Here is a 24,802-nt window from a genome sequence, read left to right as displayed (position 1 = left end):
GCGATGCTCTTCCCCTAGGCAGATGGAGACTGGCTGTTCTTGTTTGTTCACAGTCTGTCCACAGAGCTAAGGCAAGGCAGGGGCAATGTCTTACGATAAAAGCATCACCTCCCTGGGATGCCTGGGTGGCTCATTCAGTTAAGGTCTGCCTTCGGCTCAGGTCATGATCCCAGGGTCCTGGGATCGAGTCCTGCATGGGGCTTCTTGCTCAGCAGGGAGCCTGTTTCTCCCTCTGCCTACTGCTCCCCCTGCTTATGTGTACTCTCTCTCTGCAAATAAATAAATAAAATTAAAAAAAACCCGAAACACCAACAATTAATCGAAATCTCCTCCCCTTTCCCGCTATGTCTCCTTAACAAACCCCATGTGGAAAAAGAATGACAAGTTACAGTCCACATAAGGGAAAATTGGTAGAGGAAGCCTTGGGTGTTGCGTCTTCTCTGCGATAGTTGCTGCCCGGTCGGCTGCCTGGCTAGCATTAGGTCTGCAGGTGGCCTGTCCCCTTTCGGCTCTCAGCTGGACATGGCTAACAGCTCACTAAGCCTGTGCTAACCCAGATTCTGTGGACACCTTTTTCAGCAGTTTTCATCAGCTGAGCGCGTGTGGCTTCTTGGAGGCCTCCCCCAGCCCATGCAGCCCGTCCGTAGGTAACCCATCCTGTGGGTAGGCCTCAGGGATCTGCCCCGGGAGCACACATTCATTTAAGGCAGTCGATATTTTTTTTCTCCGTTCATCCTGACCTGATTTCTCAGGTGCCTTCTATTTCTGACCTGGAACAACTGGGAACGTTGTAAGGAGAATAGACATTCTCCTTAATTCTTGGGTAGCATTTGTAAAATGAGCTTTAAATTTTATACAGATTGAGGCATCAGGAAAGGTTTCTTATTAAGCAAAGAGGTCTCTTGGCTTGTTGGCAAGAGAAGCAGCTGGAGGCCTTCCTCTATGTCCTAGGGGAGATTCCTTGAAAGTGCAGCTGCTGGTTGGCATGGGAAGTGCAGTGAGTCATCACACAGGCGGGTTCTCACCTCGACTCCTTGGGCCTTCTGACCCTTCCTTTCCTGGGCCTTTGGGTCGGAGGCCTGTTTTCTCAGTTCCTCCAAAGAAGGGGAGCACTTCTTTTGGAGCACATGCTTAGTGCTTGGAGTGGTCGTAGAGAGCTCTGGCCCCTGACCTACAGTCCTCTGGGTGTCTCAGTCCATCCAGGTTGCCAAAACCGATCACCATCGACTGGGGAGCTGGGGAGCCACAGACATCTGTTGGTCACGGTTCTGGAGGCTGGCTGTTCAAGGTTGAGGCCAATGCCGTGTCTGGTGAGGGCCTGCTTCAGCTCCACGGATGGCGTCTTCCTCCTGTGTCGTCACGGGGAGAAGGGGGAGAGAGCTCTCTAGGTCCTTTTAGGAGGGCACTAGTTTTGCTCATGTGGGAGCCTCTCTCATGACCTAATCACTTCCTGAAGGCCCCACCTCCTAATCCCACACCTGGGGGGTTGTTGGGATTTTGGTGGGGAGACACTGGCATTCAGGCCATAGGACCAGAGAGGGAATCCAGCCGCCACTGCGCTCTGAGTAAAAATCGAAGGAAACAAACAGCCCAGGGACAGGAGCAGCTACGTCTGATGAGGGGCGTCAGAGTCCATTTCACGGAGTAGGTCGGCCTTGTGTTGGGCCTTCTAGGAATGGTGCCTCAGAAGTAGGAGCAGTGAGGAAGCAAGAGGGCAAGAGGCCAGTGCTTGCCTCTCTTGGTTCAGGTTTTTGCAGAGCAGACCCCGAGTTGAGCATCTGCTTGGAGAGCAAGTGTTTTCCATGAGAGGTGGGCATGGCTGCAGCTGCTGGATGCCCAGTCCTGGGAGAAGCTGGGCCTCTGTCCTGTCCTGACTGACTTGGGGGGGCATCTCCCTGAGCTCTCTGGGGAAGGGGCCCTCCCTGCATGTCATCAATGGGCAGTAGCTACGGGACAGCCAGTAAAACGAGGGGGAAGAAAGCCGCTGTCCAGCAGATGCCACTTTGGTCCAGGCCAGAGGTTCTCAAACTTGAGCGGACATCAGAATCACCTGGATGGGAGTGCTGACTGCACGTCCTGGGTTTCTGAGTTAGGAGGTCTGGCTAGGCCTGAGATATACTTTCTCTCATGTCGGTGACATTAGGTGCTTTCAGAAGCCCTGGTTCATGATGAGAGACCGTTCTGGCTCTCCTGGGCGGGAGAGGACGGTGGCTTGGTTTTGCTTGCTGCTGCCCCTGATGACCACGTTCTGCCACTGCTTCGCTTCTCCCCTGAGAGCGGGGGCCTGGACATAGCTAGGAAGCTTAGCTGGGCATGGCCACTCCACCGAACTGCTTTTGGCCATGACCAGTGTTCTCCTCGGCTCTGGCACCATGGGCCCATAGGGCTCTGGAGCAGAGTTGTGATAAGACAGAGGGGGAGGCCTTCAGCTGACATGTGGTGGTGAGGGAGCTAAGGACAAAGGGGCTTCTGGCAGAGACTACCCAGCTGCCAAGTAGCTTGCTGAGCCTCAGCGGTCTGTGGAGGTGGCCGCACCAGCCATGGCAACTGGGAGGCAGAGCTAGGACTCATGTGGTAAAAGGGGTCTGCTCTGTCCCCCTGCCGGATTCTGCTCCTGCTCTCCCTCTCATGCCAAGACCTGGTGTGATGTCTCCAAAATCCAGGGCCTGTGCCTGCTCTCTTGGGATCTCTGAAGCACCCCCATTTTAATGCGGCCTAAGTCCCTTACCCCTTGGACCCCATCCTGGATACAAAAAGGAAGAAAGACCTCTACCTTCTCTGGTGCCTGGGTGGCTCAATTGGTTAAGTGTCTGCCTTTGGCTCAGGTCATGATCCCAGGACCCTGTTGGGGTCTTTGCTCAGTGAGGAGCCTGATTCTGCCGATGCCTGCTGCTCCCCTTGCTTGTGCTCTCTCTCTCTGACAAATAAAATCCTAAAAGAAAAAGAAAAAAAAAATCTGCTGTTTTGAGTGGCTTCCAGATTGGAAAGAGAAAGAAGTGAAGTCGGGGAGAGTGGACACTTTTGCATTTGAATCCAAAAGAACAACTATGCAGAGATAGGAGAGCTGAGGGAAAGTCGTTTGCAATTTCTGTGGACAACTCACCTGATGTGAGTTCGTATTTGCTTGTTCTTTACGCTGTCTGCTGTACCTGTGGTGAGGTACTGAGGGGTGGGGAGGACTGACGGTCCACAACTCCAATCACCACACCACTCCTGGGAGGGTGGCTTCTGTTTGGGACATTGCAGGTTTTGTTGTTAGTGTAGGTTTTTAAGAAGTCACGTCATTGAGGTATAAATTGCACTGGCAGAGGAAGGGACAGAGGCAGAAGCAGGCTCCCTGCTGAGCTTGAGCCCGACATGGGGCTTGATCGCAGGACCCTGAGAACGTGACCTGAGTTGACATCAGATGCTTAGTGGACTGAGCCACTCAGGTCCCCAGAAAAACTTTATTTTTTTTTAAATTTTTTATTTTTGATAAACATATATTTTTATCCCCAGGGGTACAGGTCTGTGAATCACCAGGTTTACACACTTCACAGCACTCACCAAATCACATACCCTCCCCAATGTCCATAATCCCACCCCCTTCTCCCAAACCCCCTCCCCCCGGCAACCCTCAGTTTGTTTTGTGAGATTAAGAGTCACTTATGGTTTGAGAAAAACTTTATTTTTAATTGACTGTGAATGGAGAGGATTTTCTGGACCACTTGGCATTAATTTGGCATGTCCAGACTTAGCCCATCTTGGGATTCTTCCTGAGGTGCCCTGTGGCCCTCCACCCCCCTTTCTGTGGAAGGGTAGGCATCCAGGCAGCATGGTCTCCTGAGTCAGGGCCCCCTTGAGTTTGATGGCTTCTCAGACCTGTATGTATCTCGGGTGTGTTCAGCCCTTTGGAGCGCTACCTGTCAGGAGGCAGTGTAGTGTCAGGGGGGTGGTCCTGGTTCTTGAGCCTGCGTCACGTTTGTCTGGGTGTGCACCGCTTTCCTGGCTGTGCAGTCTTTGTGGGTGTCAGGTTCTCAGGGGATGGTCATAGCACGTCCCTGGGAGGGTGCCGTGAGCTGAATCAGCTAAGGACAAAGTGCACTCAGCATAGAACCCAGCACCTAGGTTTTGTGGGGCAGTGTCGGTGCGCTGCATTGTCTGAATGGTCAGCTCCCCTCAGGTCCTCACCTGTGCAGGAGACAGTGGCTGTGTGTGGTGACAGACCTGATGACCCTGATCTCTGTCCTGCTGCTTCTCTCTCCAGCTTCCTCAAAAGCCAAGGAAGGGCTGCATCTTTCTTTTGCCTTCTTCCCCCAGTGGGGTGAAAATCCTATCTCCCTGGAGGCAAGTTGCTGAGCCTGATGTGCTTTTCATCTCTGAAACTCTCGAGTTGATGTTTCTGTGATACTTCTTGGACTTGATTATGGCACAGAGCACCTGTTCTCAAAGCATGGCGTGGTGTCCCTGAGGTCCTTTCATGAGGCCTGTCAGGTCAAAACTGTTTTCTTAATGATACAAGATACCACTTGCCTTTTTGACTCTCATCCTCAGCAGACTTTGCTGTCAAGCAGACTTTTCTACAGGTGCATCCGTCCTGCATGCGGTACTGCACGGCCGAGAGACTCCAGCTATCTCTATGAGGCCAGACACCAATAGCATTAGAAAGTTGCAAAGTGATGCCATTCTTTTTTTTTTTAAGTAGGCTCTACACCCAGTGTGGAGCCCAGGATGAGGCTTGAACTCACGACCCCAACATCAAGACCTGAGCTGAGATCAGTAGTCGGATGCTTAATTGACTGAGCCCCTCAGGTGTTCCAATGTCCCTCTTCTTGCTACATTTTTTGTTTTGTAATGGAAAGGGTAGTTAATTTTTCATAGGAAAAAATTTTATGACAACATGGAATGGATTTTCGGTTATTTTAAAATTAATAGATTTTTAAAATTCTTATTTTTAATTTTTAATCTGGTAGCTCTCATTAGAGAGTTATAACTCATGTAAACAAAAGCCCTTAGGAGTCCTCAGTCATTTTTAAGATTGTATGTAAAGCAGTCCTAAGATCAAAAAGTTTGTGAACCTTTAGGTGAAGACCTTGGGCTCTGGTGTCAGGTAGGTAGGGGGAGGTCCAAAACTCAGTGCTGTCATTTACTGGCTCTATGACCTGGATAGTTCATTTGATCTTGATAAGTTTTTGTTTTGTGATTTGTAAATGGGACTAACAACAGTAGCTTCCTTAAGGGTTTGGGATGCATTTAGAAAATGCCAGGCAGGAAGTAAGTACTAGTCGTGGCTGTTGTTCAGGGGGCAGTGGGGCACTGAGGCAGAGAGCGTGTGCTCTGGACCTAGGTGCCTGGGGTCCCATCCCTGGGCATTGCTGGCTCTTTCTGTGCAAGTTTGAGTCAGTTCCCTGATCTTGCAGGGCCTACGTTTTCTCAGCTGTAGACAGGGATGACAATGTGAGTGCCCACCTGGGTTTGGGATGTTAATGCCTGGGACATCTCTGTAGGCTGCTACTGTGTGAGTTGGCATATGACCGTGAACATGGAAATACCCATGTTCTTTTGTCTTTTCATCCCACTCTCTTGGGTTTTTTTTGTCACACATGGATCGTTGCCCCCTGAAGTTGGTTAGAGCGTGACTCACAGGCATCAGCAGAAGGGGTACTGGACATATGTCCAGAGGAAGCCTCATCTGTCCAAGCGCCGGCTATGCTGTTGAGGTCATTTGACACTGTAGACCTGGCTCTGGGTCAAGGCTAATACAAGTGACTTCATTTGCCAGAGGAGGAAGCCTGTACAGCTGTAATGAGCTGCTTTCCAGACCTCTGGGGGCAGGGGGGAGGATCAGGGTCTTTTGCGAAAAGGTGAGGGGAGGCTTCATAGGTTGTGGAGTAGAACTGTGTAGGGTTCAGGGGAGATGCTCGTGGGCAGTGCTGGTCGTGGGCCACACCTCAGATGGCATTCTGACCCATCTGGGCCAGGCCTGGAGCCCAGCATTCCCAACCACTACAGTGGTGGTGGGTCTGTAATAAATGCACTTTTGGGGGTACCAGATCAGGTGGTTGGGGTTCCCAATAATATAATTCTGAGCTGAGAGGTGGGAGCTCCTGTCCCACGCCGTGATCTGGTTTGCCCCCCCTGCCAAAGTGTCCAAGTCGTCCCCATCTTCCCTGGCATTCCTGGAGGACATTAGGCCACAACTGAGTGCCCATCTTTTATTCTGGGGGACGCTTGGTTTACATGAGCACTCGGCCAAAAGGATCAGCTGGGGGACTGGTGATCAAGATGGCCCAGGTTCAGAAGAACTGCATCTTGCCCTTCACACATTCTAGGGCTGCTGGGGAGACAGACACTGTGTTCCCTGGGGTGATTGGCCTCCCAGGTCACATCCATAAAATGCAATGGCTGCTGTGAGTTCCTGTGACCCTGCCTCAGATCCCTGAGGGTTAATGGATATCCTGGGTGAATGTGTGGACAGAGTTAAAGATAAAAGCACCATGGATTTTGTCTGTTTTTATGGACATTTGAGTGAGATGCTTCCTTCTTAGAAAAGGATTTGGATCTTTTCAGAGGTGCTACTACTGGTGGTCACTGTTGCTGCTGGTCCTTAGTAATAGCATAAGGCATGGGGTTTCCTTTGATAGTCCTGGGTGCAGGTGATGAGGGCCTGAGATGGACTGGGCAGCCAGAGGCCCCCGGACTTACCTGCATCACGTCACACTGACTTAGCCATGGGCGGCTTTGCTGGAGAGCCTTCTCTGAGCCCACAGCCCTGGGCTGCCTGGGGCAGGTCCTCTGGGCATTTGGAGAGGTTGGAGAAGGGAGCTGTGTAGCATATTCAGCCCTGGTTGGGGTGGGGGTGGGAACACAGAGCTTGGGCCCCAGCTTCAGGGCCAGCTTCCTTTGGCCCCAGAAGCTCCTCTGGGTCCCACCTGGCCCTTCTTCCTCAAGCCATGCATTCTATTCTGCTCAGGCCTTAGGCTGGCCTCTCCATGCCTAGGGGTTGGGGATAGCTGCTGTTTCCAGACCAGGCAAAAACACGCAGATCAGGGCCCAAGGGGTTCCATCTTGGAGGTGTCAAAGTCATGCTGGGAAGAGAGTGGGGGTCCCCAGTCAGGGCCAGCAGAATGGGTGGGTGATCCTGGGGTGCTGGAGCACACAGCCTGGGCTTAGGTCTCTGTTCCCCCTCTTATTCCAGACTTGGTGTCATCTGAAAGGACCTACCTGGTAGGGTTAGGCACAGCTGACGCAGGGCTCAGAACAGTGCCTGGCAGACCTAGAGAGTGCTGTCTAAATGCCGGGTCACTGTATTATTTATTTTCCCTTCTCCAGGTACCACCGGGAAGGCGCCATCGCCGCCTCCCCTCCTCACAGACCGTCAGGTGAACGAGAAAGTGGAGAACCTCTCCATTCAGCTGCGGCTGATGACCCGAGAGAGGAATGAACTTCGGAAGCGCCTGGCTTTCGCGACCCACGGGACGACCTTTGATAAGAGGTAGTGATCGCACCTGCTCCCCTGCCCAGGCCCGATGGGCCAGGGCTACTCCCCTGAGGTCATCACGCCAGCCCCTCCCTGCCAGGCACTCGTCCTTAGCTCCCCGGGGTCCGTGCTGCGCTGCCAGAGTGTCCCTTTGCCTCACTCCCCTGTCCCTTGGAAACGCTGTCCTTGCAGCCCTGGGTCGGGGGAGGTTAAGCTTCCTCCAAGCCAGATTGGAGCCCAGTCCCAAGGCAGATCAGCCCTGTCCAGGCCTGAGTCACATGACGCAGAGCTTGTGAAGTGTGGGTGTCTGTCATGTACTTGTCGTCTGCAGGTGACGATTCGGTGGGTAGCTTTGGCAGCAGCTGCTGGGGCCTGGTCCCACTCTGGTGCCTCCTCATGAGCTGGTTGCGTGGCCTCAGGCTTGTCACTGTCCCTCTCAAGGCCTCTGCCTTCCAGCACCAGAGCAGTATACTTTCTCAGTATCCTTTTCTGTTGCTTGTCTGTGGTCCTGCCCTCATGGAGGCAGCTGTCCCTGTGCTGAGCCCTCGAGCATCTGCCTGTGCATCTGTGTGACTGCACGCGCCCCTCTTCTTACTGCTACATGGATCATTGTGTGTGCCAGTGTTCATTGTTCCCGCCACGTGTGTGTTTTAGGAGGGTATATTCCACTCCTTTGTGGTTTTGGAGAAAATCTTTACTTCCTTTTTTGGGATTTAGATGTGGGTACCAGGTCCATAGGGTGAGGCAAAGGGAGTGTCTTTCCCCACCTCCCCCACCCAGGAGGGCTTCATGGAGGAGGAGGGAAACAGTTTGATTCATCCTTCTAGGAGATTCTCCTAGGGATTCTGAGGGGAGGGGGATTGCCTTTAGGAACATCAGGCATGTGTGTGCCTTGTCCTGAGGAAGTTCCTCTGGGGTGATATCGGGGTGGCAAAGCCAGCCAGCTGAGCTTACTTTGACGACGATACGGTCCTCAGCACAGAGGCAAGGCCTGCAGAGACACGGCGTGCTGGAGTGCATATTGTCCAGTGCCTGCCTTTGTGTCATTGAGGCAGAGCACGGGGTTCCCCAGACAGAGCCTGGATGGCTGGCAGAGCCTGCCGTGTTTGCTCTCCAGCCTTCCGCAGAGCAGGGTTACTGACGCCGGCTGTAGGGCTGGCTCTCACCCTGACGCGTGCACTGGCATTACCAGAGGGCTTGTTAAAGCTCAGGTTCCAGGTTAGGTCTCCCTCTGTCCTGCCCCTCAAGCATCTGGTTCAGGAGTTCTGGAACTGACCTGAGGATTTGGACTTCTAACACATTCTAACACAGAGAAGCAGTGCTCCCGGCCAGTGTCCTCAATAGTAGCTGCACAGTGGAGTCCCCGTTCTGGTGTCTGGGTCATACCCCCAAGGTGTGACACCCCAAGGATGCCAATGTAATTGGTCTGGGCCTTGATGATAAGTTCCCAAGATTGACACTTTCCTAAAAAGAGGAAAAGCTTCCTCACAGGTTTCTGGGGTGCCCACTGTGGGTGAAGGCCAGTTGTGTGGTCTCCCTGGGAGCTGCTAGAGAAGACAGTACCTTCTCCAGGCTTGAGCAAGGAGCCCGGGCAACCAAGGCCATGTATCATTGTTCTCCTCCTGTGAGTCTGGGGAGGCCAGGATGTCTTGAGTTGACCACGTGCCAGGTGGTTGGGGGGGTGTGCAGGAGACCGGTATCCAGGGACACTGGGCTGGAGGCTCCCCGGGCAGAGACATGCCTTGTCTCTGGGAGTGATCCCAGGGCCTGCGTTCACTGCTGCTGTCTGGGTCAGGCCCTACCACAGGCTGAATCCCGACTACGAGCGGCTGAAGATCCAGTGCGTCCGGGCCATGTCGGACCTGCAGAGCCTGCAGAAGCAGCACACCAACGCCTTGAAGAGGTGCGAGGAGGTGGCCAAGGAGACCGACTTCTATCAGTGAGTGGGACTGCCTCATGGCACTTAGTGGGCCTTCAGCAGGCGGGTTGGGGTCTTTGGGTCTCGGTTTTTCTAAGGTACAAGCTGAGATGCGAACTCTTCATACCAGCTAGTGACAGCCGCAGAAGCACAACTGGCAGGAAAGGGATTGAAAATGAGGCCGGAAGCCAGACAGATGGCTGGGCTCGTGGGTCGCTGTCCAGAGCTTTGCTGCAGCTCCTGCTATAGGAGAGGCAGATGGGCCTGTTCCCTTTTGGTCTCCTGGGGTTGCTCTGAGGGTACTGACCTGCCTTACCTGCCCACCTGCTGACCTTGCCCCGGCCTCAGTACTTAGAGGGGCCAGGCCTGTACCAGGTAAGGGCTCATCTCGTTGCCTTGGTCTTCATCCATGTGCCCTTTTTGGTATTAGGTTTTTATAGGCAGTGTGGTTCTTTCTGGTATTTGGCTGACACCAGGCTTTGGCCTGCCTCTGAGTGCTGCTGCCCTGGTTGCTATGGTCTCCCATCGTGGGTGCTGGGAGTACTGGGATGTGGAGGGGCGAGAGAAGTGGGGCTGGCAGGGGTGGGAGGCTGGCTGCGTTTCACCGTGTGTATGGGGTTGTAGCACACTGCACAGCCGGCTCCTGAGCGACCAGACCCAGCTGAAGGATGATGTGGACATGCTGAGGCGGGAGAACGGACAGCTGCTGCGGGAACGTAACCTGCTGCAGCAATCGTGGGAGGACATGAAGCGGCTCCACGAGGAGGATCAGAAGGAGATCGGTGACCTCCGGGCCCAACAGCAGCAGGTAGAGCCGGGCAGGGTGGCAGGGGGCAGACCAAGGTTGGGCATCCTCCTACCCCTTCATCCATCTACTCATCCCCCGCCCTCCCACCCATCATCTGTCATCCATCCTCCCACCGCCCATCCATCTTCCCACTTCCATCCATCCTCCCTCTCTCATCTGTCTTCCCACCTCCCATCCATCCTCCCATCCTTCCTTCCACCATCATCCCTCCTACCCCAGAGCCATCCTTCCACCCATCATTTACCCTTACTTCCATCATCTGTCTTCCCACTTCCTTTCCATCCTTCCACCCACCCATCATCCGTCCTGTACCTCCTGTCCATCCTCCACCCATCATCTACCCATCCTCCATCCTCCACCCATCATCCGTCCTCCACCCATCCTCCATCCTCCACCCATCATCCGTCCTCCACCCATCCTCCGTCCTCCACCCATCCTCCGTCCTCCACCCATCATCCGTCCTTCTACCCATCACCCGTCCTCTCAGCCATACTCCCACCTCCCGGCCATCTTTCACCCGTCTTCCATCCTCTCACCCATCCCCCATCCTTCTCTGCATCCCTCACCCTCCCAGCCCGTCATCCACCCACCCATCATCCATCCTCTTTCTCCATCCTTCCGCCCGTTCAGCAGCCCACCTACCGTCCATCCGTCCACTCGCTCACATAGCCTTGTGATCATTTAGCAGGTATTTTTGGAGTGTCTGCCTAATGTGAGGCCCTGGGATATCTGTGAACAGACACTCTTGGACTCTGCAGTCCAGAGGGGGAGACTAATGCTAGTCAGATGATCACACAGATCTGTGTATCACCGCGAATGTTGTGAGGGCTGCCGGGGGGGAGGTGCTTGCAGTTCAGTGGGGAATAGGAATTGGACCGAGTAAGGAGACATGGATCTGTCGCCTCCTCCCTTTGTATGGATGGTGTGAGCTTACAGAGAAACTTGGAGGTGTTGAAGCCCTGTGCAGATACGAGATGGAGGAGTTATCGTCATTAGCTTTTGGGGCCTGGCCTCTTTGCTCCTGGCTTGCGTTCCGGGTTAGTTTCTTCACTTTGCTCAGCTGTTGTTTCACATGGACAGAAGCATGAGGAGAGAGCCAGTGAGAAGACCAGCTCGCTGAGAGTGCTGTTGGCCAGTTCTCCTGTAGCTCGCAGACGGAGCTGCCTGGAGCTGACGGCAGGGGCCGGGGCCACGTTCTGCGTGGAGATGGTCACGTGTTTGGAGTCGGACGCAGTCCCAGCAAGGAGCAGAGCTTCCCCATCCCCGTTGGCATCATCCGTGGCCCCCGAGTTAAAGCAGGACTGCCGGGGCTTGCTCGTCACAGAGCGCCTCGGGGACCATCCGTGCTCATCTGATCGCGTAGCATGATGTTATCTCTCTTGTTCTGTTTTCATTTACAATTAAACTTCTGTAAATTGGGAAACTATCACAAGCTTACAGAAGAGTTGCAAGTACAGCCCCAAGAATTTTTACCCCTCATCTTTCCAGAACAAGTTGCCAGTCTGCATGCTTCTAATAAACAAGGCTATTCTCTCATTTGGCAGTAGCACAAGCATCGACATTAGGAAGGTAACGCTGGTACGTGACGCCCTCTAGTCATCAGACCCCAATTTGAGTTTTGCCGGTTGTATGTGCAGTGTCTTTAGCAGGAAGAGGATCCAGGCCAGAATATGGTGTGGCGTGTGGCTGTCAGGTCTTTTGGGTCTCCTTCAATCTGGAAGAGTTCCTCAGGCTTCGGCCTACCTGACCTGATGGCTTCAGAAGATGACAGGCCGGCTGTTTGCACACATGTCCCTCCACCTGGATTTGTCTGATCTTCCTGGTTTGTTTCTGTGTGTGTGTCTTGCTGTCCCAGAAGTGAGATTGCCACCTTCTCGCTGCGTCTTAAGAGGTTGGGACTTGGTTGGTGAGGACTCGTTACTGGTGACGTTCCCTTGGTCACTCGATGCCGGTGATGTCTCCAGGCTTCTCCACTGCAGAGTTACTTGCTTTCCCTGTGGCCATCTGTCTGACGGACTCTCTGTGGACTCATGGTTTCTTGCTTTATTCAGTGGGTTGTGATTCACTATGGCCGGCGGGAGCCTCTTCAAGAGGTTTCTCTGACTTTTTGACAGGCCCTTCTCACTCTTTGAACACTTTCTTGCTGTCATCCCAGGCTTGTTTCATTTCTTGCTCTTGCCTTGGGAATCAGCCATTTCTCCAAGGAGTCCTCATTCCTTGTAGTGAAAGTCTTCATTCCTTGCTTAGAAGCAAGATCCGAATGCCAGGTATGCACATAGCTGCTGGGGTATCTGTCGCGGCTCCCACATTGTGCCAGTAGCTGGAATGGGGTATCTGAGTTTCCGGGTCTCTTGTCTCCCCTTCCCCCTCGTATCTGGGTATTCAGTATGTAGCGTATGTATTGAAAACGGTGAGTTTGCACTAACATTCCCAGTTCCAGTCCAGCACCACAATACCATGGTTTCATTCTAGCTGCCTCCCTTTCTATTTCTGTTAACTCCCTTTTCCAGCAGTGGGAGATCGCAGCGAGAGGCAGAGTTAGTCTCAGCGGACAGTTTGTGTGCCTTCCGTGCCCGGGGCGGGAGTGCTGGCTTTACCTCCGGTTTTTACCTTCACCCCACCGTTTCTGTGCTCAATTATTTCTGGGCCTTTTTCCATCCTTTCTCGATTTGGCTCAGCCTTTTGTCTTGGGTTTAGTTTGGATTTTACTTTTCTTTGAGTGATTTCTCATTTCAGATGTGTTTCTGGCTCTGTCTTAGCCTCAGGGAGGGCCCCTAGCCTTGCAAGAAAGTGGAGGAATGGGACTTTTCAGGGCCGCAGACCTGGCTTCAGACAGTCGTCCCAGAGGTTAGACGATGTCAGCCACAGAGCAGTGATGCTGTGTGCCTGCCGAAGTGTTTGCTGTCATTGCTGCTCTTGTTTGGGTCGCATCAAGGCTGGGGTCGACTCTGTTCCTGGAGGAGGTGGGCTGGTGCCCAGAGTCCCCACCTGCTGCGGGGTGTCAAATGGGGTGGTCCCCCTGCAGTCGGTGTGGCGGCTCCTGCCGTCATGATACGTGCGGTTCCCATATGGCCCAGCAATTCCATTTCAATCTGTGTACCCGAGAGAACTGCAGACAGCTGTTGACACAAAAACCCGTAGTGTAGATGCTTGTAGCGGCATTTCTCACAGCGGCCAGAAAAGGGAAGCAGTCCAGATGTTCGTTGGCGATTGAGTGGGTACCAAAGGTGTGGTCTGTGCTGTATGGCGGAATAGTAACATTCAGCATAAAATCACATGAAGCAGTGACACCCGCTCTGACACGGATGACCTTGAAAACTTTGTGCGAAACAAAAGAAGCCAGTCACGGAAGACCACACAGTATCTGATTCTCTAGACACACCAGGTAGCCGAGGGCCAGTGTGAGAGGAGGGAGGGTGGGTGCTAATGGGCACAGGCTTCCTTTTGGGGTGATGCCGGTATTCTAGGGTTATGTAGCGATAGTTACTGCACAACTTCGTGGATTCACAACCTTGTAAATATACCAGCTCCGCTGACTGGGGCGCTCAAGGTGGTGAATCGTACAGTGTGTGGATTACAGCTCAGCAAAAGGACCCAGTTATCACCTTGTTATTAAAAAAAGTCTGCCCTCATGAGGCGTAAAGTTTCATTGTCTCCTGTTCTCTGACTATCCTGAGGACTTTCACAGCTTGAACAAATATCCAGACTGAAAGTGCTTTCTAGCTTCCCCCCCTTTCCTGTTCTCCCCACGAATGACATGGGAAGGTGACCCCTGGCCTCTCCAGCCCATGTCTCCTTCTCCTATCCTTCCTTATAGTTGTGACCCTTTTGGGTCTAATTTGTTACAGTGGTCAGTGAGTTTCCCCAGTTCTGTCCAGCTGGACCATTGTCCCTTGGCAGGTGCTACCTTATGATGGCACCAGGACAGGTGGCTGGCTGCTGCAGGGGTGGGGGTAGGGGTGAGGGGACATCTCTTGAGTGCCAGGACCACCTGCTCTCACCAGCCTAGGCCATTTCACCTTCACCAGGTTTGGGCTGAATGCCAGGCTGTGGAAAGCTCATTCCTGGAGAGGCCAGCAGCAGAGGAAGCAGGGAATACAGGGGTGGCCACAGGTTTCCTCCCCACAGGGCCCGAGGGCAAAGGTTGACCCCATCGGACAAGGCCGGTTTTGTTGCCTGGCTCCTCCCATGCCTTGTACACTTGAAGAGGCCCTTGCAGGGTAAATGGTGCTGTTTGACTTGCGTGTTTGCTTGAAGGATTTGTGGGGCTCCCAGCCCTCTGCATGATTTATCTCTGAGGAAATGAGGCGGCCCTGGCTGGCGGGGGTGGTGGGGGCACGGGCCTGGGGCTTGGGGCCCGGGCCCTCTCCTACTTTGCCTGTGTGCATGCGTGTGTTTGCATGTGTAAGGGGTGGCTGGCCGCCTGGGGCTCCATCTCCAGGTCCCTCAGTCAGAATGCGCCATCTGGATTCTTCTTGGTGCTTCTGAAATGCCCAAGAGAGCTGGTCGGAGATTGCCAGGCCTTGGTTGGGGGAGCAACACGGAGGATCTTTTTTCTTTACTACTGCGATACTTGTTCTTTGGTTAAAAAAGAAAAAAATTACAGACAACAGTGAAGTCACCCACCCCCACCTCAGCTTTTGGTGATTCGTGAAAATTGACTCTTTTCAGGTATCCCAGGAAAGGAGTTTCTGAGCTTCTGAAGGGCATGCCTCACAGAAGCCCAGAGGGGCAAGTGTCTCTGACCAGTGTAAAGATGAGGGCCATTTTCTTGTTGGCTTTCTTGTGGGGCACAGCCCAGCTGCTCCATCCTCCTGTGTGGATGGAACCAGACCCTTGCTTTGGGCCAGGGGTGGGGGGAGTCATCTCTAAAGACTTACATGCCTGCCTGAGATGAGAAGTTTACTGCCTGTCTCATTTTAGAATTCTGTGCCAAATTAGATATTTTCTCTCACTTAGAATTCCATTAGCCTTGCTGGGAAGCTAAAAGTGTGTGTGTGTTTGTGTGTGTGTGTGTGTGGTGTGTGTGTGTGTGTGTGTGAGAGAGAGAGAGAAAGAGAGAGAAGGTTGAACTATCTAATAAGACCATGATCATCTGGTTATAAAAAGGAAGAATTTTACACTAACAGATGGGATAGCTTTTCAGTTCTCTGGAGTTACCTGTGGCCATGATTTTAACAAACTTCTGCAGAGGCTCTGATCACATTTGTCCATATTCTGAGCCCCGCTTGTAGAGAAGTTGAGAAGTATTCGGGGGCCATAAGCCTCGTTGAATGTCTGGATGCTGTCCTGTGGGAAAGGGATCTTTCTGTATGACTAGGGCTGGAATGAGAACAAGACGGTAAAAGTTGAGGAAGGAGGACTTCAGCTCATAACAGGCAAGCCCTGGTCCTGTGGAGTGTTCACCTGGGCAGGGCCATGGCGAAAACAACACAGGCTGTTAGCCCGATGGTCCTGGGGTCCCTTCTGATCCCAGATCCCACCATAAGGTCAGAGCTGGGTTGAGCATCAGAAGGGATTTCTGGGTCTGCTCTGGAGTTTCCCCTGATTGACGCTATCTCCCCAGAACTCGTCACCCTGCCTGGAGCCAGTTCACTGCCCTGGATTGTCCTGCATGCAGTCTCCTATCCCAGCTCCTCACCACTGGTGCATTTGTGGGACTGTTTCTCAAGGAAGAGAGGACATTTGGGGGACTGTTTCCCAAGGAAGAAAAGTGTAGATTCCAGATTCTGTTGTGGCCCCATGAAGTAGCAAGGCCCAAGATGACATCTTTGTGCCGGGTCAAGGCTGTGTTTAGAACTAGTTTGTTTCTTGATGAAGTTCAGAAGGTGTGGCAACTGCGGGAGGAGAGCATTCGGCCAGCCTACCCAGGGCTGCCACCTCGCGGGCAAGCCCCAGAATGGCAGCAGGTCCTTTGCTCTGCAGAAACCAGTCCATGCCTTCGGAGCCAGTGGGGTTCTCACTTGGCTTAGGGGATGTTCAGAGTGTAAAACATTTGAAGTGACTTATTTATTTTTAAAAATATTTTATTTATTTATTTGAGAGAGAGCAAGCAACAGCGGGGGTGGGGGGTATGAGGAGCAGAGGAAAGGGGAGAAGCAGACTCCCTGCTGAGAGCAGAGCACCACCATGGGGCTGGATCCCAGGACCCTGAGATCATGACCTGAGCTAAAGGTAGGCGCCCAACCAACTGAGCCATTCCAGGGGTCTCTTGAAGTGATTTTATAATTGGAATGTATGAGGTACTGTCCACAGGTCGGGACAATCCAGTGTAGGATGTGTTTCTGGCTCTGTCTTAGCCTCAGGGAGGGCCCCTAGCCTTGCCAGAAAGTGGAGGAATGGGACTTTTCAAGGCCGCAGACCTGGACCTTTTCTAGCACGGGTAGGGACACTGATTGACCGAGAGGTCAGGAGAACTCTCCATTCACTGTTTGTGTCCTGGGTGCACGTGGGGGTGAATCCTTGTGGGACGCCTCTGTGTGTTGTGAGCTTGTATGGGTGATGTACTCGGTGTCCTTCCGTGCTCACTGTCTGCACCTGGAGATATTCAGCTGTCCTCACTTTGTCCTGGATTCGGGCTCAGTTCTTATTCTGGGATTCACGGAAAAGAATAATGTTATATCCCCATCGCACAACGTACAGAAAAGATATTCCAAGTAGTTTAAAGGTTTAAATGTGAAAAGTAAAGCTGAAACTTTAAAAAAAAAAATAATAGAGTATCTTCCTGATCTCAGGGTAGGAAGGAGCTTCCTAAATAAACAACCAAACCCAAACCATAAAGAAATGATTGATAGATTTTACTCTATCAAAATGAGAAACTTTAGTATAACATAAGACACATATTGGGAGAAGAGTTTTTAATAAATAGAACTGGGAAAGGATTAGTACCTGGAATTTAAAAATAGGACCTATAGGAAGAAAGAAGAGAGAAAGGAGCAGGTGGGGAAGGAGAGAGGAAGGAAAGTCAAAGGATACAGCCAGGCAGCTCATAGAAGGGAACCTGTATACAGTCAGTAAACAGGAGTCATAAGGGGAGTTGGTCCCTCTGGTAATTGGGAGTGCAAGTTAAAAGAGCCCCGATTTTTCTATGAGATGGGTAATACTATTTTTAAAAATCTGATTTTTATGATAGCCAAGAGATAGAAACAACCCATTTCCTTTGACAAATAAATGGATGAACAAAACTCAGTATACACACACACACACACACATACATACATACATGCATACACTGGAATATTCATCTTAAAAAAGGAATTAAATTCTGCCTTCTACTGCAACATGGAGGTACCTTGAGGACATTATGCTAAAGGAAGTAAGTCACAGAAAGAGAAACACTGTATGATTCCATTTGTCTGAGGTACTTGGAGTCATCAGATTCAGGGAGACAGAAGGTACAGAGTGGGGGTTGCCAGGGCTAGGGGAGGGGGCGTGGAGAGCTGTAGTTTGACGGGAGCAAGGAGCCCGATGCGGAACTCGATCCGAGGACCCTGGGATCATGACCTGAACCGAAGGCAGAGGCTTTAACCCACTGAGCCGCCCAGGCATCCTCATAGTGAAGCTTTTTTACAAAACAATGACTGTTTTAATTGCCCGAGGAACTTACGTACTGCTTTTTTTCTTAATAACTAATTAATTAATTTTTTATTATTTGATTAGCCAACATGTAGTACATCATTAGTTTTTCATGTATATGTACTGTTTTTAAAATGGGATTGTATTTCAGTATCCTTGCCTTGTAAGATTTTCTTTGAAGGAAGAGCTTTGCTAAAAAAAAAAAAAAAAAAGAGAGAGAGAGAGAATGAGAGAAGAAAAAGGGAAAAATACTGCCCACCCTGACTGAGCTGATTTCTGGGGTACCCTTCCTTTCCAGCAGTCAGTAGTCCTAGGAGCCAGTGTTTAGGTCTCAGAGGAATAGACTCGCTTTCCTTGTCTCTGTGCTTTAGACTTTTAGCTCTTTCTTGTTCATCCTCTTTACTGAGGGCGAACCCTCCCTTCATGTGGATTGTTCATTTGTCACATGTCCTGGTTCTTGGGGCCGCAGAAATCTGGTAACTCAGGGTTTGTGCCGAATAAGCAGATGATTCCTGGTCTGTTGCATTTGGAACGGTTAAACAGGCTTTTCTGGTTGACTCCTATCATTTGAGGAATAAGGAAACTGAAACCCAGATATGTGGAGTGACTCACCCAAGGGTTCAGGTCCACTAGGGTGCTTAGCAGAAGTCAGCAGGACCCTGGCAACCAGTGCATTCATTTTGTTTCTTATTCTTTAGAGCAGCACCTTGAGTGAACTTCAGTGTCTGATTTGGAGTAGAATACTGTCTTGCTTAAAATCCTCTCATGGTTCCCATCTCATTCAGGATACAGTTTTTGTTTGCCCTGAGCCTTGAAGTTGCGTGTGCCCACTCGTGCAACTCCTTGTTCACTGGGCTCTGCCTGGGGCCCTGTCCTTCTTTGTGCCTAGGACATGTGTGGTGGTTCCTGCCTCAGGGCCTTTGCACTTGCTCACCCCCCTGTGCTCGAACTCTTACTGTTTGTTTGTATCCAGACTCAGAAGTCACCTTCTTAGAGAGGGCTCTTTAAGCCTTAGGCCTTCTTTCTTTTTTTAATAGCCCTTCTAATGCTCTGAAGTTATTTTATTTTTATCTCTCTTTCTTTCTACCTATGTGTCTCTGACTGTGTGTTTGTATCCTCGCATGAGGATAAAAGGTCCACAAGCCACAGTCCTTATGTGTCCTGTCCAGCATAGATACTTGTATTAAGGATCCTCCACACTCCCCCACGTTTGGTGATTTGCTAGGAGGAGTCACAATGCTCAACATATAATCATACTCAGGGCCAAAATTTATTTAAGCGAAAGCACCCAAAGCAACATCAACGAAGGGAAGAGGTGCATGGGGCGAAGTCCAGAGGAAGGCAGGTGCAAGTTTCCAGGAGTTCTCCCCTGAGGAGTCACATGGGACACATTTAATTCTTCTCTCATTGAATTGGGACCTACTCCCGGCCCAGGGATTTTCCTGGGCTCCTACCTCCCAGGCACTCTCTGCCTAGCAGGTACTGAAATTCTGGACTCCCAGAAGAAGGTGTGTGCTTAGCCTAAGCCACACCGTTCATCCCATCCAGGGCCCTGGAACCCTGCTTTCCACTTGAGGAGCATTTTACCTGAGTGTAGGGAACTGTTAGCCATTCCGGTTCCCAAATGCCAGCCAAGGATTGACTTGGAAGCATGCTTTTTTTTTTTTTAAATTTGACAGAGGGAGAGAGAGATCACAAGTAGGCAGAGAGGCAGCAGAGACAGAGGGGGAAGCAGACTCCCTGCCAAGCAGAGAGCCCGCCCGATGCCGGGCTTGATCCTAGGACCCCCGGGATCATGACCTGAGCTGAAGGCAGAGTCTTTAACCCACTGAGCCACCCAGGCGCCCTGTAAGCAGGCCTTTTTTAGGATAGAAGTCTCGGGCCTGATTCAGAACTCCTTTCTGCACACTTAAGAAATATTTGTGAATGGGTAAATTGACAGTATGATGGCAGGGCCCGTGGAATCAGACCTCAAGACTCCTCAGGGCCAGAAGGTGGGGCCTTTCCTCCTTTGTCAGCAATACTACCCCTAGTCGGGCAGACGAGAGGTGAGTCTGTCCTTCCTTCTGTCCTTAGGCCCTTGGTAAGTGTGACGCTCTGGCCCCCAGGTGTTGAAGCTCAACGGGTCGTCAGAGATTCTCAACAAGCTCTATGACACGGCCATGGACAAGTTGGAGGTGGTCAAGAAGGACTACGATGCCCTGCGGAAGAGGTACAGCGAGAAGGTGGCCATCCATAACTCGGACCTGAGCCGCCTGGAGCAGCTGGAGGAGGAGAACCAGCGTCTGCTGAAGCAGGCGGAGACGCTGACGCAGCAGAGGGACACGGCCATCCAGCTGCAGCACCAGTGTGCCCTCTCCCTGAGGAGGTAAGGGCCTACTGCTACGCGCAACCTGTGCCAGGTGGGCTGACTTGGCCTTAGGACCGCTTCCCTTCATGGGCTTATTGTTATCTGCAAGGCTTCCAGCCACTTCCAGGGGGTTGGAGGGGGGCAGGTGGCAAGGGAGCTGTGCCTTTTGATTTGAAAAATATTTTTGGAACATTTGGGAAACATTGTGTTGGCTCTCTGTGTGGCTTGGGAATTGTGCTCCTTCCCCACATCCCAGCAGTTCTGATGTGTTCTGACCACCCTGTTTCTTAGGTCTCCCCATAAGCCTCTTCCCTCTGTGTCACATACCCACCCAGCAAACAGGAAAGTTAATTGTCTTAGGCACTGTTTCTTCTAAAATTTTTTTTTTTTTTTAGTATTTTTATTTACTTATTTATTTATTTGAGATAGAATGAGAGAGAGAGAGAGAGCACACACAGGCACAGGGAGGAGCAGGCAGAGGGAGAAGCAGACTCCCTGCCAAGCAGGGAGCTGGATTTGGGGCTTGATCCCAGAACTCCAGGATCATGACCTGAGCCGAAGGCAGCCATTCAACTGGCCGAGCCACCCAGGTGCCCCCCAAATTTCTTTTTTTTTAAATGGTATATATGGTTTGTAGAGAAATGACCCCTGCCCTCTACCAGTGTTTCATAAGGTGTAGTCCTACCTAACACCAGTCCCCTGGAGCGCACTCTGGTGTCCTGTGCAAGGTGTACTCTAGGTATGAAAAGGGTTAAGAATTGCTGAGTTCCACTCAGACAGGTGTCTGCACTGCAGGACTTCTCAGAGCCTTCCTTCTGGGATTCTGCATTAGCCAGCTGCTCCAGGAGGGGACACAGTGTTTCCCAACGTAGGTGATCAGAGAACACACTTTTTTCTCAGTGGAATTCCGTGAAGAATTGCTATTCTAAAAAACATGTGTTCAGAAATGCTGCTGGAGAGCTGTGGGTTCTGACTTGCAGGCTTACCTGTGTGAAAGGTGCCTCCTGGGCTGGAAGGGGTGAGCCGTTCTTTTGCACCAGTCACCCCACACCCAGGCCTTATTGTCTGTATCTGGGAAATGAGGTGGTCAGATTAAATGCTCATAAAGGCCATGTTTATCTCTCATATGCTGTGTTTCTAGCATTGTTTTGTTTTATTCTTAAAAGATAATATAGCTTGACTGTGGAAGAAATACATTGATATTTCTGGTAGAGCAGAGGGCATGAAGTCCTCAGATCAACTTCTGGTATTTGTAGAAGGCTGAGAAAAATTCCAGGTCCGGGGCACTGGTGCCCGTGGCTTCCTCTTCTCAGAGGTGCGGATGACCTCACTCCCTCCTTCACGCTTCAGTGTCCAGGAGAGCAACGCTGCCTGGGCGGGCCCCTGCCCCTGTGTCACAGCTGCCTCTCACCCCAGGTTCGAGGCGATCCACCACGAGCTGAACAAGGCCACGGCCCAGAACAAGGACCTGCAGTGGGAGATGGAGCTGCTGCAGTCGGAGATGACCGAGCTGAGGACTATGCAGGCAAAGATGGCAAAGGAGTCGGAGAAGTACAAGGAGGAGCGGGATGCTGTGTACAGCGAGTACAAGCTTATCATGAGTGAGCGCGACCAGGTCATCTCTGAGCTGGACAAGCTGCAGACTGAGGTGGAGCTGGCCGAGTCCAAGCTCAAGAGCAGCACGTCCGAGAAGAAGGCGGCCAGCGAGGAGATGGAGGCCCTGCGGCAGGTGGGCGGGGCGGGGTGTGTGTGTGGCTGGCCTCCCGGCCTCTGGGAGAGTGGTGTGAGAGCAGGGCTGTCATGGCCGTGCTGTCTGCCCTGGCAGAGCGGAGGGCTTCTCCTGTTAGGCCTGCGTGCTGGGTAGTGTCGCCTGGGTAGCTGCTGAGCTCACACCTGGGGCCCAGCTCTAATGTGGGCCACAGGGCGTGCAAAGGGAAGTCCAGCTGTGGGCCAGGCCTTGGAGCTTATAGTGATGTAGACAGTCCGGTGACACACACAGACATGCGTGGGCTCTGCGCATAGATGCTCCCATACCCAGCCCTTGGTTAAGGGGTCGTAGATCAGCCTTGTGTTGACGGTCAGTGAACATCTAAAAGACTTGCTCACTGGGAAGCAAGAGGCCAAGGTCAAGTGCCCAAAGCCATCGATACCTTTGGCCTTGTGAACGGGGAAGAGCGCCCTCAGAGATGCTGCTCCCCTCCTAGCCAATCCCTTAGATCTGAGGAATCTGCTCTTTAAAGGTCTGGGCTCCTACTGGGAAGATGTGCTAGACTGAGCCCGAGACCCTTCTAAAGCCTTGCTCCCTGGGGAACATTCATCGGGGTCAGGGGCTAGGGTCAAGTGGCCTCAGAGTTGGGCCACTGAGCTTGACTCCTGAGTGATCAGCAAGGATTCTCTTTCCTGCCTGAGCCACGTGGCCTCATTACTGACACGATGTCCCCCCAAGTCCAGGTGTGTGCTGCGGGGGCCTGTATTGGCTCATGGATTTTTGTTTGAGAGTCCCCTCCTATCCTGTTGGGTGATGCGGTGGCTGTGCTTAGAGCTGCTGCAACTGATCACAGCAGACTTTTCCCCACTGGAACAGCCCTCTACTTCTGCCTCTTCATTCTGGGTCAGTTACAATGCAGCCTTGAAGACTGGTCTGTGAGACACAAAAAGCAAGGGGTTAAAGGTTGGGCGGGAGGCAGTGTTCATTAGACTGTCCCGGCCAGAGCCCTCTGGACTGAGCATGAGGCAGGACTGACTCCTGAGGGGTGACTGGGGCCTGTGAGTCTCTCTGCACACTATGATGCCTCCTTATGCCCAGGCAGTGCTTGGGGCCACGGAAATGCAAGGGACAAGGGCAGTGCTTGGAGAGCGACGCTCCTTGGTTATGGGACCTCTTGCCTCTTTGGGCCTCAGTTTCCTCATCTACAAAATGGACGTGAGCGCCTTATAGGGTGGCTGTGGCAGTAGAGGTTCCCTTTATCATTAAGATGATGGTTGTGATCCTCCAAGTCTCACTGCCCTGTTAGCACCGGAGTGAACCCCACGAAATTGTTTCTATTGGCAAAAGGGCCAAATAAGAGCGACTTCATACAAGGGGAGGGAGACTTCTCCAGACCCCAGAGGTGAAAGCCTCGTGAAAGGGAATACGTGCTGATGAGGGCATTTTTAATGGGCAGAGATAATGTGTTGGTACTTGGTCATCGTTCTAGAGACAGCATCCTCTCACTTTTTACATTTTGGTGTCTGAGAGCTGAATCGTTGGGGGGAAATGTTGATATTAAATAAGGAAAACAAAACGGTGAGAAGAAAACTATGAGTCAGTCACTAAATGACACGGTTGCGGAGAATGTGTGACCTGCCGAGAAGGTGCTAGGCCATCAGCCTCCCCCGACCCCCACCCCGCAGTTACAGAGGTTAACTGTGCGCTCCTCGCAGTGGGAAGGGCTCCGGGCCTCCCGCGGTGCAGGCAGCTGGGGGCGGTCTGTCATCCTCCCCCAACCCCCGCTTCTCCCAGCTCGCTGAGTGCCCTTCAGCCCGAGCCCGGTTTCCGGGCCTTCGCAGGGGGCATTGGCTGCACGTCAAGTGTGCCTGTCAGCTGAGGCAGGAATCTCTTCTAGGCACTGTTCCGAGTCAGCAGGTCGGAGCGGAGAAGCCCTGCTCCCACCCCGGCAGCTTCCAGAGCTGAAACCCTTGGCTCCTTCTAGAGTTTGTTTGGCTTTTCAGACAACACCACACCCCACTTGGCTAGAGGAGGCCAGGTCTGTGGCCTTGGCTGTGCCAGCCCTGAGGTGGGGTCGGGAGGGTCTTCTCTTCCCAGGGCCTGATTAGGGCCCTTGGGATTGACCCCATCTCTCTCCAGCCTACCCTCTCTCTAGCCAGCCTACCTCCCTGATCGCACAGCTGCCTTCATTCTGCTCAGCTGAGGAGGTGGTTCTTTTCTGACAGACCATGCATTCTCTACACTCCTCCCTTCTCTTTGCTTCTCCCTCTCTTACTGCCCTCCCCCATCTCTACCCTCTTCTCTGGAGTACGAGGCGAAAGGAGGGCTTCAGGGGGGCCTGTCTGGCTCTTTGTCTGGCTCTGGATGCTACCCGCTTTCCTGCTTCCCCCTTCCCTGAATGAGCATGGCCGCGGGAGCTTCCCCATCTACGGCCCTTGTCCCAGCCTCTGGCCCCTGGCGACCAGGTGCAGTGAAGGGTCACTGCCTTCGGGAGGGCGGAGGACCTGCGTGGGCAGCTGGTCTCTACCTCCCGAAAGTTGTGGGGCACCGCTGCCTGACACAGAGGTTCCTCCAGATAATAGGTTATGTCCCAGGACCAGCCTCTCTGCCAGAGCTTCTGTCCCATGGAAGGGCCAGCAAGGTCCCTTAAACCGCACTGGCTTCCCATGTCCTCACCTTCCTGCTGCCCCTGAATGCGGCTGCGTCTCTGACTTCCAGAGCTGTTGGTGGCACTGAGCTTGGGGCTGGGGGCGAGCGGGAGCCATGTGTGAGGGAGGGAGGACTGCTGGAGGTGGAGGACGAGCAGGAGGGCATTTCAAGAACATTCCCATGTCTGGGGACGGCTGTGAGATACTGCCCGGATGGAAGAGACGGGCATGCTCAGGGAGAGAGGTCTGTTCAGCGAGCACTGCCCTCTCCCTGGGACCCGCGTGTGCCTCTGTGGGGTTGTTCTTGTTGGTTTTGTGCCTGGGCCAGGTGAGTGT

At 52.4% G+C, this 24,802-nt stretch overlaps 1 protein-coding gene across 5 annotated transcripts in view; it reads left to right on the top strand.

Moving 5' to 3' along the window:
* Positions 1–24,802, top strand: part of DLG5 (discs large MAGUK scaffold protein 5) — a 117,014-nt gene that overhangs the window by 53,250 nt on the left and 38,962 nt on the right. For all 5 annotated transcript variants that reach the window (XM_013062908.2, XM_013062907.2, XM_004765320.2 and 2 more), the window contains 5 exons: positions 7,312–7,474; positions 9,255–9,398; positions 10,002–10,185; positions 19,869–20,128; positions 21,527–21,839. In XM_013062908.2, the coding sequence (XP_012918362.1) occupies positions 7,312–7,474; positions 9,255–9,398; positions 10,002–10,185; positions 19,869–20,128; positions 21,527–21,839 (1,064 nt within the window). The remainder of the gene's footprint in view (positions 1–7,311; positions 7,475–9,254; positions 9,399–10,001; positions 10,186–19,868; positions 20,129–21,526; positions 21,840–24,802) is intronic.

This window comes from Mustela putorius, unplaced genomic scaffold (genome assembly GCF_011764305.1).
Source record: "Mustela putorius furo isolate JIRA1106 unplaced genomic scaffold, ASM1176430v1.1 tig00000698_pilon_pilon_pilon, whole genome shotgun sequence".
Lineage (NCBI taxonomy): Eukaryota > Metazoa > Chordata > Mammalia > Carnivora > Mustelidae > Mustela > Mustela putorius.
This window is presented reverse-complemented; position numbering and strand designations above follow the sequence as displayed.